Source organism: Podarcis bocagei (genome assembly GCF_964188305.1).
Source record: "Podarcis bocagei genome assembly, chromosome: 10".
Classification (NCBI taxonomy): Eukaryota; Metazoa; Chordata; class Lepidosauria; order Squamata; family Lacertidae; genus Podarcis; species Podarcis bocagei.
Genome location: NC_138135.1, coordinates 77,660,501 through 77,678,904, shown reverse-complemented (window position 1 = coordinate 77,678,904; position 18,404 = coordinate 77,660,501). Strand labels below are relative to the sequence as shown.

General features: G+C 43.7%; 1 protein-coding gene across 10 annotated transcripts in view; it reads left to right on the top strand.

The window, feature by feature from the left end:
- Nucleotides 1-18,404, top strand: part of LMNTD1 (lamin tail domain containing 1) — a 221,479-nt gene that overhangs the window by 155,836 nt on the left and 47,239 nt on the right. Inside the window, exon 11 of one of the 10 annotated variants that reach the window (XM_081210722.1) lies at nt 10,201-10,404. The exons of the other annotated variants lie outside the window; for them this stretch is intronic. Within the exon in view, the coding sequence (XP_081066848.1) occupies nt 10,201-10,365 (165 nt within the window). The 3' untranslated portion in view covers nt 10,366-10,404. The remainder of the gene's footprint in view (nt 1-10,200; nt 10,405-18,404) is intronic. 10 annotated transcript variants of the gene reach the window in all.

The window sequence follows — 18,404 nt, the reverse complement described above, 5'->3', positions numbered from 1 at the left end:
CCCAATCCCGTTTCCTGGGTTAATTTTGCCAATTGGGTTTTCAGAGTCCGATTCATTCTTTCAGTTTTCCCTGAACTCTGAGGCCTATAGGCTGCATGCAGTCTCCATTTCACTTGTAGGACTCGACATACTTCTTGTACTACTTGATCAATGAACGCTGGCCCATTATCACTTCCAATGCATCTAGGTAACCCAAACCTCGGGATCAATTCAGTCAGGAGTCTCTTAGTTACCTCTCGTGCCTTTTCAGTTCGGGTGGGAAAAGCTTCAACCCATCCGGTAAGAGTATCTACAAACACAAGGAGATACTTGAATCCCTTAGAAGGGACCAGCTCTGTGAAGTCCACAATTAGGCTTTCCATGGGGACATATCCCACATGTTGGATTCCAGGAGGTTGTACCGGTCCCTGCCTGGGATTGTTTTTAGCACAAAGAACACATTTCTGTGAAATGCAAGTTGCTAATTGTGATAGGTTAATAATATACAACTTCCGACTGAGACTCTCTCTGGTTGCAGTACCGCCAAGGTGAGTAGATTCATGATAATTTCTTACAATTGTGCCTGCTAGATGATGAGGTACATAAATCCTATTGTCTGGCAGGATCATCCAACCGTCCTTCACAACTGCTCCTTCCTGTTCAGCCCACTTCCTCTCTTCTGGGGTATAGTGAGGTTTAACTTCTTCTGGAACTACCTCTGGTATGAGGGCTGCTATAAATCCTCCCACAGGCTTTTGGGCTGCCTCTCGGGCTGCTTTGTCAGCAGCATGATTTCCTCTGGTTATTGGATCCCTTCCTCGTCCATGACCTTTGCAGTGCATTACAGCAATCTGTTCTGGAGCCCATACTGCTTCTAACAGGATTTCTACTTCAGGTCCATATTTCAAGGCCTTCCCGTGGGCTCCTATTAGACCTCTTTCTTTCCATAGAGCACCATGTGCATGCAGGGTTAAGAAGGCATATTTAGAATCAGTATAGATGTTTGCCTTACATCCGGCTGCCAATTGCAGAGCTCTAGTTAAACCTATAAGTTCAGCCTTTTGTGCTGAGGTGCCAGCAGGCAAAGCTTCAGCTTCCACAACTTCCTCATTGGTGACCACAGCATATCCTGCTCGTCTGGCACCTTCATGCAGGTAACTGCTACCATCAGTATAATATACAACATCTGGATTTTTCAATGGTTCATCTTTCAGATCGGGTCTACTGGAATAAACTTCATCCATTATTTGGAGACAATCATGTGATTCTTCATCATCTACCTCTGGTAGGGGCAGCAAAGTCGCTGGATTGAGCATATTCACTACTCGTAGATGAATCCTGGGATTTTCACACAATAGGCCTTGGTACCTAGCCATCCTTGGGTTCGTTAGCCAATAACTACCCTTATATTCCATGAGTGTCAGAACAGCATGAGGTACATTCACATACATCGTCTGGCCGAAGGTAAATTTATCAGCTTCTTTGACAAGGCTTGCAGTGGCCGCTACTGCCCTTAGGCATGGAGGCCATCCTTTTGCTACTGAGTCCAATTGTTTTGACAAATAAGCTACTGGACGGTTCCAACTTCCTAATCTCTGGGTCAGGACTGCCGCTGCAATCCCATTCTGTTCATGTACATACAGCTGAAAGGGTTTTTCCGAATTAGGCAGTCCAAGGGCTGGGGCCTCCATAAGTCGTTGTTTGATAACTAAAAAGGCTTGTTGCTGCTCAGGTCCCCATACGAATGGGTCCTTTTCTGCACCTCGAGTGCTTTCATGTAAGGGTTTGGCCAGACTGCTGAAATCAGGTATCCATAGTCTACAAAACCCTGCTGTTCCCAGGAATCCTCTGAGTTGTTTCCTTGTGGTAGGTTCCTTGATAAGGCAAATAGCTTCTTTCCTCTCTGGCCTCAATGCTCGTTGTTGGTGTGAGATGTCAAAGCCCAAATATTTGACCTTTTCTAAACATAACTGTGCCTTTTTCTGGGAAACTCGGTAGCCAGCTTGCCAGAGCAAGTGGAGCAGTTCCTCTGTACCTTCTTTACAGGTATCAAAATCCTTTGCTGCTAGTATAAGGTCATCTACATATTGCAGAACCACCTTTTCTCCAGGTATTGAGGGGTAACTTGTTAGATCCTTCGCCAAGGCAGTGCCAAATAAAGTTGGGGAATTTTTGAATCCCTGGGGCAATCTCGTCCAAGTTAGCTGGCCTTTTGTTCCTGTCAAAGGGTCTTCCCACTGGAAGGCAAATATAGGTTGGCTCTGTGGTGCCAGCCGGCAACAGAAGAATGCATCTTTCAAGTCCAATACAGTAAAAAATGTTGCTTCTGGTGGGATCAAACTCAGCAGGGTGTATGGGTTTGGTACATTTGGGTGCAAGGTCTCGATAGCCTGGTTTACGAGCCTCAAGTCCTGCACTGGCCTGTATTCATCTGTCCCAGGTTTTCGAACAGGCAAAAGGGGTGTGTTCCATTCTGATTGGCAGGGCTTAAGCAGACCATATTTTAATAGGCGGTCCAAATGTTTCTGGATGCCCTCTGCTGCTCGCCGGGGTAAAGGATATTGCTTTACAGATACAGGGGTAGCCATAGGTTTTAAGGTTACTACAATTGGAGCTATATTCTTAGCCATTCCTGGGGGGCTATTTTCGGCCCATACTCCTGGTGGCACCTGTAGAGTTCGGAGGAGCTTGTTTAACTCTGTATCCAATGTGGGTTGGACTTGCAGGGCTGACATTAGGCGCCATGATTGTTCCTTAGGTACTGAGAGGGAAATTATTCCTGCTGCCTTTGATGGCAGTTTCATTTCTGGACCTCGAGGAGTGAAGGTGATTTGGGCCTGCAATTTGGACAGCATATCTCTACCTAAGAGAGGTATTGGACACTCAGGTATATACAAAAACTGATGGGTTAAACGATGTCCCCCAATCTGGCATTCCAAAGGTGGGAGGAAAGACCTCTTAGCTGACTGACCAGTGGCACTTTTAATGACTACACTTTTGGATGCCTTTTTCTGCAATAGTTCTGGGAGTACTGAGTATTCAGCCCCAGTATCAATCATAAAGTCTATTAAATGGCTTCCTAATTGAATCGTGACCGTGGGCTCCTGGAAGCCTAACTTTATGGAGTCCGGTCTTTCCTAGTCTTGGGTAAAATCCTCCTCTGCCAGTCCAATGACATTGTCCCTACTCCGTCCTTGTCCAGGTCTCTGATATCTTCCATCTCGGATCATTCCCCGTCCCCGTCCCTGGTTTCTTGGGCCGGAGCCTGGGCCTGGGCCTGGGCCTGGGCGTACTTCTTCCAACCTCAGGGGTTCAGGACATTCCCGCTTCCAATGACCCTCCTTCTTGCAATTCGCACATTGATTCCTTCCCAGTGGTGGATTCCTTCCCCGCCCTCTTCCTCCATTTAAGGGGCGGTAGTCTTGCTTCACTGCTGTGGCTAGCATTACCATCTTTTCCTTCTGCCACTTCTTCTTCTCTTGTTTCTCAGCCTCATCCCTATTCCGATAAACTCGGCGTGCAATGGCCATAATTTGGCTCATCAGCATCCCTTCCCATCCTTCTGATTTCTGAATTTTCTTACGAATGTCAGAAGCGCACTGGGCCACAAATGTAGCAGTAATCATTCTGCTGTTTTCAGGGGCTTCAGGGTCAAAAGGAGTCCATATACAATAGGCTTCTTGCAGCCTCTCTAAAAAGTCTCCTGGACTCTCATTTGGTTTCTGTTCTACTTCTGAGACTTTAGACATATTAGTGGGCTTCTGGCATGCCCTGCGGATACCTTGCACAAGCGTCTGGCGGTAGGTGGTAAGTCTGGCCAGGTGAATTACATTGTTTGGATCCCAATTAGGATCTTCCAAGGGAAAGTTGTCTTGGAGATGACGGTCAATATTATAAATATTTCCCACTCTGGCCTGCTCACGCAAATATATCTGTGCCTTTTCAATTATGTCTCTCCTTTCCTCAGTGGTGAACAGAGTATTCAGGAGCTGGCGGCAATCTGTCCAAGTAGGACTATGAGTATTTATTATTGAAGTCACCAAGTCCATCATAGCCTGAGGTTTTTCTGCAAAAGATGGGGTGTGTGTTTTCCAATTCATCAGATCCGTAGTTGTGAATGGAATGTACTGGAGGGTCGAAGTTCGAGGTGGCCGTGGTCCGAGTTGCCCGTTAACCAGCACAGGCTCCTCAAGTGCATCAAATACCCTTCTGAGAGGGGCTACTACGTGATCTTTCTCTTCACTTTGCTCTAGGGGCCTCAAATCATAGGGGATGGTATTTGTCCCAAGGCGTTCTTTTAGCAGCTTTATACGCCTGGCTGTATTGCTTGCTGACCGATTAAGGTCTCCCTGTAACTTCTGTAATAATTCTCTAGGACTTGGATGTACAGGAGTTTGGGGTAGGCAATCAGTTGTTCCACTAAAAGAGACTGTAGATGGAGTTCTACTGGGACTCACAGATGGAATAACCGCTTCTGCTTGGGCTTTATTATAGGCCTCCAATGCCTCCTGAAGATATTTATCATAATCTATCAAGGAATCAAGTTCTGTGACTCCAGCCCCATTATTCATTCCACTTTCTTGCCTTGGGGTTACAACTGGTGGAGTGTTTGGATTAGGCTCCCTTCGATGTGGAGCATAGGGTGGAGGTGGAAGCAGCTCTTCCTCTGGTCCCTCAAAAATGGGTTTGAGTTTATTTGGCAAGATTCCTTTCCTAGCTTCGGCTTTTACAGCCAATAATTTGCATCGTTGGACTTTGCATTCCCTTATCCATGGAGGATTTTTATTTAATGTGCTCAGCCAGGAATCTATATATGAAAATTGTTCTGGGCACCCTCCAATTTCTTTGGCGATGTTAGACCAAAGTTTGCTTACTAAATTTATATCAAAGGTTCCTTGAGATGGCCATTCAGTATTTTGCTTCGGCCACTCTAATTCACATAACGTTCTCAGGCGCTCTGGCGTCATTTTGACTCCATATGCCCCTGAGAAGGCTTTCTTAAAATTATTTAACATACATTCAAGAGGTGTATTTTCCCCTTTTGAACTCCCAACTCCCATTGTATGGCCCTGTGAAGTATCCACTCAGTCACTCACACACACGCTTCGTGGATTTCCTTGCCTGGTGAAGTCGCCTTACCAGGAACCGAAGTACTGCCCACTCCACACTCAGGTCAGCTACAGATTGCTCTGTACTTTCTCACACATACAATGCGCTAGATACTTCACCACACACTACCTCCCATTCTTCCCTTTTCCCCCACCAGATCACCATCTGATGTATCCAACCACCTAGCGTACTCAGTTCCCACTTACTGAGACGCAGAAGTTTGATCAAGACTTCTCTTCCTCCCAGTTAATTGGAGGGCCAAAAATCCCTTTGTGCACTTACCCTTGGTTGGTTCCGTTTCCCCCCGGTCCGTCGCCGCCAGTGAGCAGGGTATCAGACAGACGAGACTTCTGCGTCCCCCCTGGAAAAATTTACCAGTGCGCGCTTGGGTAAGCAGTTTAGAGATCCTCTCTCTTGTACCCTGCCCAATAGGGCGAAGGGGCTGCGTTCCAGCAGACCACTTATCCGAGTCACAGGAGCACCATAAAATGTAGCACCCTGCTTGTGGTTAACGCTTAGCTGGAATGAAATATTCAACGCAGCAATAGAGAAATTAAAATAATTATTTATTTGTCAGACAAATAAATGAGAGGCACAGTGGTATATGGTTACCAAGCTCTGGCCTGGCCTCCTGCCATTATGGCCAGCCCTTATATTCCCTTAATCCAGCCCCCTTTACTCCTCCTGTGGCTGCCTCTGTCCAATCAGCCTGGTTGAATTTCCTATTGGCTGATTGCTATATCCAATCCTAAAAGATACACCCACATCCTCCTGTCCTTATATGGAACACAAAGAGCTATATATTGTTACATCTATAAATGACAAATAAGTAGTAATATATCTTACATGTGTCTCAACAAGGAATCTTAATTACCAGCTCACCTCTTGCCCTCCTTGCCCTATTGCCTTCTAAAACAAATGGTTAATCTTAAATTTTTATCTTAAACATATGTCAAGGATCTTGAGTTTCACATCAACATTGAAAGATATCCTTCATTTGAAGGTTTCTAAACAAATGTCTGACAGCCATATATCAGGACAGCTCTGATGGCGTCTTGCCGTCTGGTAGGGGGCTAGGCTGCTGGCTGACTTAATTCCAGGATAAATACAACTCTTCTAGCATTTGTTAAATCCTTTGCATAATTACATTTAAGACAATACATAACATAGGTAGCCTTTTAAAAAGAATAAGGCCTTTTTAAAAAGGGAACTCAGTTTAAAACAGTTTCAGAAGAAACCTCTTTAGTTTACATTCCCCCCCCCTTCAGCCAGCTGCTTCAGCCAGCTGCTTTGTTTCCATTAGCTCTTCCCAACATTTATTGAAACTCTCTCAGTTTAAGAAAGAAACAGCTTTAAAAGACTTCCCAGCTAGATGCTTCTCCATTTGGTCTTGGCCTTTTTAACCTTAGAAGATCTGGCTCATTTTACTGGGAGGCACATTGGCATTATTTTTCTATTTACCAACTATTAATTATGTTTATCTCTGCCTTTTTTATCTTCTATAACATGTAGGGTCAGTGCCTTACTCAGTCTGTAATTTCAGCTTTTACGACTTTGAGAATTGTTTTCTGCTATCAATCAAGGGGCCCCTTTGTCTAGGAAAAACATTGCCAGTGTTTTCTTAAGCAGCTAGCCTTCTTGCCTGGCATGAAACTTTTGAAAATCTTTTAGGCTCTCTCTTTAATATACAAGTCCTGATCAAACATTAATAAAATGCAGGCTTATGCCTGATGCCTCAGTAGAGCCATGAAGTATAAAACTAGATTTGTCCTGTTCTGTTTGTTCATCTACTGTATTGTATAATAATTTCCAAAGGGCAAAAAGTTGGACCAAGTAGGGGAACTAAAACTGTGCTGTCTGCTAGGCCACATTAATGTCTTCTCCTCTTTGATTAGCATTTGGGTCAGACATCTATCTCCCATGCATAAATCAATATAGCACTAAGTCCATTGGTGTAACATAGATAGTTCTACATATATCATCTGCCAAACTGGCAATAAACAAAGCCTATGAATATTCAAAACCAGATGGAGTAGGGCTGCATTGGAACTTGAGGCCAGAATAATAACATAAAATGGAACTGGCCTAAAACACCAACAGTGGTCTGAGTAGTTGATTTGATACAGCAATAAACAGGGTATGTTTTTCACTGTGATCAAGCCCCAGCAACACAAAGGGAAAGCAGTCAGGCTCTGCTAGGAATTATTTGTGCCTGAGGAAGTTTCTGTTGCTACGGCATGGTATTTCCAAGCACAACTGCAGGAAGCATGCGTAAGACAGGTGAGGGAGAAGGCAGCGGGAGGGTAATGGTAATTTTCTGAACTAGTGGTTAGGCCATTAAGTGCAGGCATAATCAAAAGCTTAAATAGTTCATAGCTCTCCTAAAATGTGGCAGAGGGGCCAAAATCGGAGCAAAGAAAAACAGCTTGTTGCTACTTTTCTTCTTGAGCTCATAGGGTTCAAACCAGATCAAGTGATACAGTGGTACCTCAGGTTAAGAACTTAATTCATTCTGGAGATCTGTTCTTAACCTGAAACTGTTCTTAACCTGAACCACCACTTTAGCTAATGGGGCCTCCCACTGCTGCCGCCGCACGATTTCTATTCTCATCCTGAAGCAAAGTTCTTAACCTAAGGTACTATTTCTGGGTTAGCGGAGTCTGTAACCTGAAGCGTCTGTAACCCGAGGTACCACTGTAGTTACTGAAGACTCGTAGAAACCAGGAGGACTTAGGGGTGCCCAGGAATTTTGTTCAGCTCACATTTTTATGTGAACTGAGCTGATTTGCACTTCCAAAACTAAAACCCAGATCAGAACAGTTACCCTTCCCCAAATTTTGAAGTACAGTTCTCTGCTCAGAAATGTACTGAAATACATGTAAATACATATTTTAGTCAAAATGTGCACAAAAGTGCATGTGTTAAGATAAAAGGTGTACAAAAATATGACTACATTTGGATGCAGTCCATGATCTGTCCTTTAATGAAACTGTGTGTTTACAAGTGAAAGAAGTAGGACTACAGTTCTCAAAGTTGGTGTGCTTCGAGACTGGGGCTTAATTTGCAAATGAATTACTCAGCTATCACAAACAAGTTGTTGGCAACAGTTTGTTGTTGTTAACTTACTGGAATTTGCATGTAAAGGGTAAATCTGGACTAAGTGGTAGGGGGATTACAGGTTGGCATTCTAATGATATTGTGTCAACACTGCAGAAAACTTGCATGGGCAGGGAGCACCCACCCCACAATAAATACCTATCTGGAAGCACCCCAACTCCAGAAAAGCTTTCCACTTTGTAAACAGCTCAAATGGTGTTGAAAAGGCCAGAGCTATTGGGTGCCTTATCTGTAGAGGAAGCCCCAAGCCCTCAACAACATAACTGACAATGTAACATGTGATCTGTGGATACAAACCCACAAAAGTACACACTCAGTGAGATCACAACTTCATTTATGCTTTGCATCTGCTTGCTTCTCAGAATCTGAGTATGCCTTTTAGTTAGGACACATCCATTTTAAATCTCTCCTCTACACCCCCTTTAGATATCTTTAGAACAGCTGCTGCAATCCATGACGTATGTTTGGTGGAGTCAGCACTTAGTGCTCCATTTTGAGGTTTTATTGCTGGGAAGTTAGTGACTCAGCTTCTCTCAAAACTTTCCTAGTAATATATGAATAGTTGTGTCCCTCCCTCATGCAGACCTGCTGTTTAAAATAGCCACTTAAGTTATCCGTTAAAATGGAGGCGCAAAAGGGATTTAAATTATTATAAACATGAACAACAGTGAATACAAAGAAAACATATTGTTATAAGTTGAGGGCAAGGCTCCCCTAAAATCTGTGGATTCATTAAAGGGGTTAGAAGTTAAGCAAACCTCATAATTCCTGGCTTTAGTAAATGTTGGTGTTTAATCAATGGATTTAGCAATGTAAAAAAATAGGCTAGGCTTGTTTTCCTGACCAAGGAATTGCCTGGGGATGGGCTATTATGAAACAAAGGCAGAGTCGGTAAGCCATCAAGAAGGAAGACTCTCTGCTGGACTGCCCTGAGCACTGGGTAAACAGCAAAAGACCATTCTATAGTTGGGAGGGGGAAGCTTCCAGAATTGCAGTGGGCAAGGAGGTAAGCGAACAGGAAAAAGTGTTCCCTTTTGTAAGCTGGGAGGGGGGACTGAACACAAGGCGGGCAGTCTGTTTTATGCGGCAGAGAAGTTCAGACATGATGTTTGAGGTTTCTTGGAATCTGAGGCGACAGCAATGGGAGGAACAGGACCTTCTTGGGCTGTCAATGCTATGAACTCTCTCCACCTAGACACAGGTTGTATATATGTGTAACTATATCATAAAGACACCGCCGTCTCTGTTGTGCCTCATTGTCCCCAAAAGGAATACAGACCCTGGCAAGCGCGCCTGGGACCCCTGGAATCTCACATAACTTGGAGATTGGGTGGCAGTAATACATATTGAAAATAGACAGCCATATATACAAAATTCTCCAACTCTGTTTTTTCTTCTCCTTTAATATCTTACATAAGGGAAAAATCACATTTTGTTTTCAGTACAGTGTTTTCAGTACATATTAATTACTTCAGTACTTCATATCCATCTTGTACTTTGGTCATTTAGACAATAAATGTTTTGTGTGTTCCCTTCCACAGCTGACCAAGTCAGTAATGATGTCTATTTGTTTGCACTTGCGCAATGGTGCCGCCAGCCCCTCTTCTCCACCTCAAGCCCTCTGTGCACCTCCCCCAAATATTTTGGGGGTTTGGGGGGAGGGGTTATCCTGCCGCTGTTGACTGCTCTAGTACTAAACACTTATTATAAAGTCAAGCAGTTTACTAAACTTTAAATCCTGATGCCCTCTCAACCACGGTGCCTCCGTCTGGAAGGACCCTGTGCTCCCTGGGGTCCTCCTTCCAAGTTGTTGGGTGGGAGCCCTGGCCTGAAAGTCAATGCGTGGGGTGGCACTGGGCAGCAAGTGCGACTTTGCCTCAGGGGAGGGGACAGAATGCCTTGTGCCCCCTTGGGTCTGGTTAAAGCTGAAGAACATAAGAGCCTGCTGGATCAGGCCACCTAACCTAGCATCCTGTTCTCACCGTGTCCACCCAGATGCCTGCAGGATGCCACCTGAGCACAAGAGCTTCTGGCATTCAGAAGCATTGCTGCCTCCAAGAGCATTGGCTCCACAGTTGGTGGAGGCAGAGCCCAACCTCCATCATGACTACCAGCCATGGACAGCCTAATTCTCAATGGATTTGCCTAATTCTGTTTTAAAGCTCTCCAAGTTGATGGCCATCACTGCCTCCTGTGGGGGTGAGTTCCATAGTTTAACTATCCAACTGTTTAACATGTTGGATTAACCCAGAGCTTTCCAAACGTTTAATGTTGGTGACACATTTTTTAGACATGCATCATTTCATGACACAGTATTCAGTTTTACTAGCAAACCGGAGGTTAAACTAACCCCTTTTGAGCCCCAGGAGAAGTATGAAACAGTTTGGAAAGCTCTGGATTAAACCCTTAATAAAGGCCCAGGGTGTCTGTTGCTCCCTGAAGTGCCACCTTCAGCTAAAGACAGACTTATCATCCAACATAGCATGGAGGATACACAGTAGATTAAACAGTGGAGGGGAAAGGGCCTCTAGTGGAAACTGTTCTCCATTTGGCATTTCTTCCTTCTTTCATATGTCTAAATCAGGACCAGCATGAGCCTCGCATCTGTTCTTGAGAATGCTTTCTAAAAAGGTGGAGATGTTATTTTTCTATAGCAGATCAAAACCAGCTCTCCACACCAACAGAGGACAGATCTACCAACAATTGTTGAATAATGGTGTAGCTCCACTGATTTTCATTAGCTAGGATTTCTGAACCAAGTTTTTGAGGGCTGTTACAGTTGTTTGAGGGATGCGGGTGGCGCTGTGGGTTAAACCACAGAGCCTAGGACTTGCCGATCGGAAGGTCGGCGGTTCGAATCCCCGCGATGGGGTGAGCTCCCGTCGCTCGGTCCTGCCAACCTAGCAGTTCGAAAGCACACCAAAGTGCAAGTAGAAGTCAAAGTGCGGGAAGGTAAACGGCATTTCCGTGCGCTGCTCTGGTTCGCCAGAAGCGGCTTAGTCATGCTGGCCACATGACCCGGAAGCTGTATGCCAGCTCCCTCAGCCAATAAAGCGAGAAGAGCGCCGCAACCCCAGAGTCAGCCATGACTGGACCTAATTGTTTGACAGTTGTTTGACTGTATTGGATTCCTCAAGGACTTACTCCAAGTTCTGTGATCCTTTGAAAAGCATTTGGAAATGCAATAGATTAATTATCTGAAGGAGCAGGCAAAGTCAGAAAAGTTGGCTGGAAGCACCTTTGAGGAAAAATTAATTATGTGTTGAGGGTATATATTATTGGCAGGATAAAGGGAAAGTAGACTGGATTCTACTGAAGACTGAATACTAAAGGCCAATTACTTTTTATTCATTTTAATCAGGTGGTAAAGTGGTTAATGTGTAGTGAAAGGACAAGATCTGGTTCTGAGGAACATGTGGAAAGGCAAATGTTAAATTCTAATACCAGTAGTGAGGTAGGAATAAGAAGCTGCATTACACCAAGTCAGATGTTTGGCTGGTCTAGCTCAGTATTCTCTCAGGGATGGCACCAGCTATTGACCAAGTTGGATACTGGCTGAGGGCCCCAAAGACTCAGAAAGGTCCTTCAGTAGTCTGACCTGGCTGTGCTGCCAGTTAGTGCCCTCCACACTGGACAACCATTTTATCAGTGGGTGGGTGGTACTGCTGCTTTTGAACAGTAGCAAATCATAGAATTGTAGAGCTGGAAGCCTGAGGGTTATCTAGTCCAACCCCCTGCACTGCAGGAATCTCAACTAGATCATATTAGACAGATGGCCTTCTAGCCTCTGCTTAGAAATCTCCAAAGAAGAGTCAACCACCACTTGTGAGAGTCTATTCCACGGTTGAACAGCCATTGCTGTCAAAAAAGGTTTTCCTGATCTTTAGTCAGTATCTCCATTCTTGTAACTTGAAGCCAAGGGTCCAGGTCCCACCCTCAAGAACAGGAGAAAACAACCTTTCTTTCTCCCTCCTCCATGTGACAGCCCTTGAGATATTTGGAGTTGGGTATCCTATTGTCGTGACTAAGGTATGTGAGGGCAGAAACTAGAAAGCGCTGGAAGAAACTGGAAGGTTCAAATTGTTTTGACTAACTCAGGGTCATGTGGAGCCAGGAGAGATAAATTCCTGGGCTCAGTGAGCTGCTTTATCTCTCTTTGCTCTCTCTTTGCTTTTTTACTCCTTGTACATTGCACGGAACAAAGTTTTTGCCTCAGTAAAGTTTTGCTTTTGCTGTGGATCTTTGACTCTGCGTGGTTCTTTTTTATTTACTGCAAGACACTATTGTTCATCACCTATCTCCTCTCCATCTCCTCCTTATCAAACTAAAGATACCCAGCTAAACCATTCCTTCTAAGGCTTGGCTTCCAGGCCCTTGATCATCTTAGTAGCCATCCTCTGCACGTAGGTTTAGACCAAATCTATAACAATACTAAGGGATGCGGGTGGCGCTGTGGTTTAAACCACAGAGCCTAGGACCTGCCGATCGAAAGGTCGGCGGTTCGAATCCCCGCGGCAGGTTGAGCTCCCATTGTTCGGTCCCAGCTCCTGCCTACCTAGCAGTTCGAAAGCACCCCTAAGTGCAAGTAGATAAATAGGGACCGCTTTCTAGCGGGAAGGTAAACGGCGTTTCCGTGTGCTGCGCTGGTGCTGGCTCACCAGATGCAGCTTAGTCACGCTGGCCACGTGACCCGGAAGTGTCTTCAGACAGCGCCGGCTCCCAGCCTCTTGAGCGAGATGAGCGTGCAACCCTAGAGTCGGTCACGACTGGCCCGTACGGGCAGGGGTACCTTTACCTTTTTATAACAATACTAAAAAAAAAAGTCAGTTGTTTTTGCTGTCCATTGCTCCATCAGCAACTGGGCGAGAGAAAATTCAAAATGGTGAAAGACTTGCATCACAAACAGACCCGACTTCAGAGGGAGGGATGCTTTAAGCACCGTTGAGCTCAGTGGGATTTAAGTAAGTAAATAAAGAGCGCACTGGAATGTAAACAATGAATAAGGGTTTTGTACATGTGCTCCTTCATGGTCCTCCTTAAAACAGTCCTGTGAGATAAGTCATGATTAGCATTTCCATTTTACACTCCTCAAAGGAAAAGGACTGGTTTATGATTTGAGCACAACCAAACGAACTAACTGGAAATTGTTACAGTATCCCAGGTGACCAAGAATCTGATGCGATATCTAAGGGCTGATGTGTGCAAGACATAAGCTATACAGAGAGCACTTATCTGCCCAGGATATCATGCAGCCTAGATTTTTGATTTTTTAATGAATTCTGAATCTGAACCCATATTCTGGTCCTTTCATGCAAAGTTTGCAAACTATGTGGCTTTTCTCTGGGCTGCTTATTGTTGGTTGGTGACTGTGGTATGCAGAAAGTGTCACTTCATGGATTGAAGGAACTGCATGTTGTTCTTTAGTCATTTAGTCGTGTCCGACTCTTTGTGACCCCCTGGACCAGAGCACGCCAGGCACTCCTGTCTTCCACTGCCTCCCGCACTTTGGTCAAACTCATGCTGGTAGCTTCGAGAACACTATCCAACCATCTTGTCCTCTGTCGTCCCCTTCTCTTTGTGCCCTCCATCTTTCCCAACATCAGGGTCTTTTCCAAGGAGTCTTCTCTTCTCATGAGGTGGCCAAAGTCTTGGAGCCTCAGCTTCACGATCTGTCCTTCCAGTGAGCCCTCAGGACTGATTTCCTTCAGAATGGATAGGTTTGATCTTCTTGCAGTCCATGGGACTCTCAAGAGTCTCCTCCAAAAGCATCAATTCTTTGGCAATCAGCCTTCTTTATGGTCCAGCTCTCACTTCCATACATCACTACTGGGAAAACCATAGCTTTAACTATACAGACCTTTGTTGGCAAGGTGATGTCTCTGCTTTTTAAGATGCTATTATTATTATTATTATTATTATTATTATTATTATTATTATTATTACATCTGCAAGTTCCTTTAGTACCCCCTGGATGCAGTTCATCAGGCCCTTGAGACTGGAATTCATTTAAAGTAACTAGGTATCCCTTTACTACCTTTTTTCCTATTACGGGCAGCAGTTCCCTCCTTACATCATTTATTTTCTTATCATCAGGTTGGGCATTGCTTTCCTTTTGGGTGAAGACAGAGGCAAAGTAGGTGTCGAGTAGTCCCACCTCTCTGTCACCCAATAGCATTTCTGTATTAGAAATTTTTATTGGTTTTTCACCTTTTATAGAGACATATACACACAAAAAAGACAAAAGACAAGAACATGTACAATTTCAGAAAATCTTACTTTCCTAACCTTATTCCCTGACTTCCCCCCACCCCCCTTCATGCATCCCAATTCCCAAAATTGTGTCAGCAAATTGGTATTTCTCTTCTTAATCATCTTAAAGTTACCTCTTCTATAAAGAAAAATAAATTTTTCCTAAGTTGGACTCCAGTTCTCTTCCATTGATTTCCCAATTTGTCTTAAATGAAAGTCATATTAACTAAACCCCAAAGTCTTGAGTATTTTTACAATTCTATTCTTCCCTCCCTCCCATCCCCGGTTTTCGTCCCTTCCCAATACATGTCCAAAGTATCAGTTCTTAGCCTGGGTTCCTCACGTCCGAGGCTTTCAAGTCTCTGTCAGTCCCTCTCCGCTGGTCTTGTTGGTAATCCTTTATGTCGGTCATCGAATCTCGATAAAATTCTGTCACCATCCAACCATATTCTCTTCCCACAAGTACATTTGGAAGTAGCTGCTGGAAAATTTCCACAAAGTCTGCCTCTTCAGAGTCAAAGTCAAAGTGGAGGCCCCCATCATATTTCTTTATTTTAAGTTCCTGTATTCCATAAGCTCCCGGGGCCTCCTCCTTCATCTTCTGCATCTTTCGCAGGTTTGTGGTGAATGTAATCCAAAGGTCTCCTTGTTTATATTCCACAGATGGCAGCTTCTGGTAGGTGCTTCCCAACTTTGCTTTCTCTTTTTCTTGTTTAGTCTCTTCCACTTCTTTAGATATCATTTCGAATTCAGCTGTGGATTCTTTCTCATCCAGGTCGTCAATACATTCAGCAGAGCTGCTTGTTCCGGAAGTCAAGGTCATAAGTTGTTTATTCATAGCCAAACTCTGCTCTTGCAAGACTCCCACCAGATGAAACATTCTTTCGATTTCCACTAGTAACTTTCCATCCACAGCCATTGTAGTTTCACAGACTTCCCCCTAGAGGGAATCTGGTTACTTGGTAATCTTTCTCCAACAATCCTCCAACTTGTTATTATTTCTTTGTTTCCAACAATTTTAACTCAATTGTATCTCATTTTAGTCCAGAGGGATCTTAAATAACGATTTTTCCAATTGAACTGTCCGTTTGACAGCTTTGACAGCTGTCAAACTCCGCACCTCTTCCACAAGCTCAAAAGCAGGGCGCTCCCGGGCCCGGGAGGGGGGGGGGTTGTTTACAACAAAAAGAAAGCTTCCAACACTCCACTCTCCAGTTCAAAATTTCTTTACCAAATCTTGGAAGTTAATGTCTTTTTCAACTCACCCCACAAAGGGTAGGCACTCCAGCTTAGCTCTTATATCGTTGCTTCAGATCGTCTGCAAGAAGGGGGGGTGCAGACTTCCTTTTAGCACACCCCCCGGTCGTCTCAAATTCGCGGGATAATATTCTTAAAATCCAATTCCGTCTTACTCACGGGTTGTTGTTTTCAGTCCAAATTTCAAGGAAGAAAGTCAGCGCTCTCCAGTCATGGCTCGCGGCTTCGCTCCGCCGAGGTAGCGATCGACTCTCAGTGCCACGCCGCCCTCCGTATCCTCTCCGCAGCCTTTAAAAAGGCTCTTCGTGGATCAGGGGGGGCGCTTAAGGCACCCGCCGAGTCTTCAGTCCGCAGGCTTCAGCGCCTCTTAGAAGCATCAGACATCATAACAAGACATCAGCAATTTCTCCCTTAGCTGCACGTTCATGACAGGCAAGGGCAACCCAATCTGTAGTCAGGAACACAAATTAAGGCAAACCTTGGGCTCTAGTTGCCCTGAGCTCATGGAAGGAGAGCAGTGGGGAGCGGGGGGAGAGAGACTCGGAATCTGGAACGTGTCTGGGAGGCAGCAAGGAGGAGGACTTGAGGAAGGACTTGAGGAAGGAGCTGTTCGACAGTGGAATTTGCTGCCAAGGAGTGTGGTGGAGTCTCCTACTTTGGAGGTCTTTAAGCAGAGGCTTGACAACCATATGTCAGGAGTGCTCTGATGGTGTTTCCTGCTTGGCAGGGGGTTGGACTCGATGGCCCTTGTGGTCTCTTCCAACTCTATGATTCTATGATTCTATGATTCTATGATTCTAAGGATGGCCGCTGGGGGGTGGGCAGGAGAGAGAGATGCCGGAAGATAATGGGCTGCCCGCTCCCATGAATGTTCTTTGGAGAGAAAGAGAAAGAGAGATAACGCAGGAAGTTATGGGCTGCAAGTTAATGAAAGGACAACCGCCCCCCCCCAGCTCCCCTGAACATTCCTCAAGTCCCCCTAGGGTGCCACAGCACACTGGTTGACAACCAATGAGTTAGACTGTAACTAGAAACTTCTTTCCAATTTATGTATTTACTGCAATAAACAACTTGCAACAAATACAGTCTACTCTCTAAACAAAATTCACCAAACACTGCTTCTCTGCATAGCAAAAGGGTTTCAAAAGATAATTGACCTTGTCATCCTATTAGTCTAGCTCCAGGTCAAGATTGTATTCAACACCTGTACTGTAAAATTAATAAGAACCACTGCTTGAATTACAATGGGACATTATATAGGATTTGTAATCTGCCTTTTAAATTTACCAAGGTTTTTAGCTTATTTTGTTTGCTGCTGTTCTTATAAATTTGTATTTCTGCTGAATTTGCACACCTTAGGCAATTTCTATTGGAAATTCATATACCTTAGAAGATAATAAGGGGGAGGAGAGAGAGATTTAAAAAGTGATGAATTCATAAAATATCTGTAAAAGAGACCAAATTTGTGTGGAAATTGGAAGCGGGGAATATTAAACTGAATTACCTAATTTACTGAGGGACGTACTGGGGGAAGGAACAGAATTGACCATATTATATATAAGTATAGTCCCTTTCTGTTAAATGTTTAAATCTCTATGCGTCTTTTATATCCATATTTTCTACCAGTTCGAAAAAACTATGTGGCAGCCATATCTATTTAAAAAAAGAGATAAATTCCAGTTTCTAACCAAAGCACTCAAAGCAAAATCTATATTTTTTAAGTAGGAATTTCCGGAAGGAATTTCCATCAATTTTAAAGGGAAAAGGAGAAAGATAGAAACAATCGAGGGCACCAGTATTTTCTGGAGGAAATATTGGAAGGGAGTTAGGAGGAGAAAGACAAAGAACAGATGGTAACTCCAGTCATAAATCTGTGGTTCTGGAACAAAACTCTGAAAGTGAATAGAAATCTCAAAAAAATTGCTGTACACAAATATTTTCTTATTGTAATCACTCTTTGTTTTAACAAATAAAATATGAATCTAACATTATTATCATAGAATGTAAATGGATTAAATGGAAAGAAAACGAGAATCAAGATAGAACACATATTGATGGGGGAAAGACGATATCATACATCCACAAGAAACACAAGTAAATAGAAATCACAGGAGAGTCTTGATAAATCCGAACTTGGGATCTGCATTTATCTCATCAGATCAAGTAAAAAAAGGGGGAATAGTAATCTATGTTAAACCAAGCCTTGAACCAGAATTGCTACATAAAGACTCCAACGGAATAATAATAATAATTAGAATTAAAAACCAAGGGGAAGTAATTATTCTAGTTGGAATATATGCTCCCAATGAAAAAAAAAGTAGAATTCTTTAAAAAACTAGAAAAAAGGTTGCTGGAATACACAAACCCTGAGGTGGACAGAACAATAGGAAAGAGGGGGGGGGAGAAGGACTATATTTTTCAGAACCAAATAAATCCGCCAGTAGAATAGATGCCATTTGGCTCATCTAAAGAGCTGCTTGGGAGAATAGATAAGATACAGATTCTGCCAAAAACTATATCGGACCACAATTCAGTATTTCTAAGTTTAAAAGGAATTGGGAAAATTGGAAGAAAAAGATGGAGATTAAATGAATCATTATTAAATGATGAAAATTTATTACAAGTAACAAAAAAAGATGGAGGATTTTTTTTGAATTCAATTAGGATAAAAGTATAGATAGAAATGTGGTCTG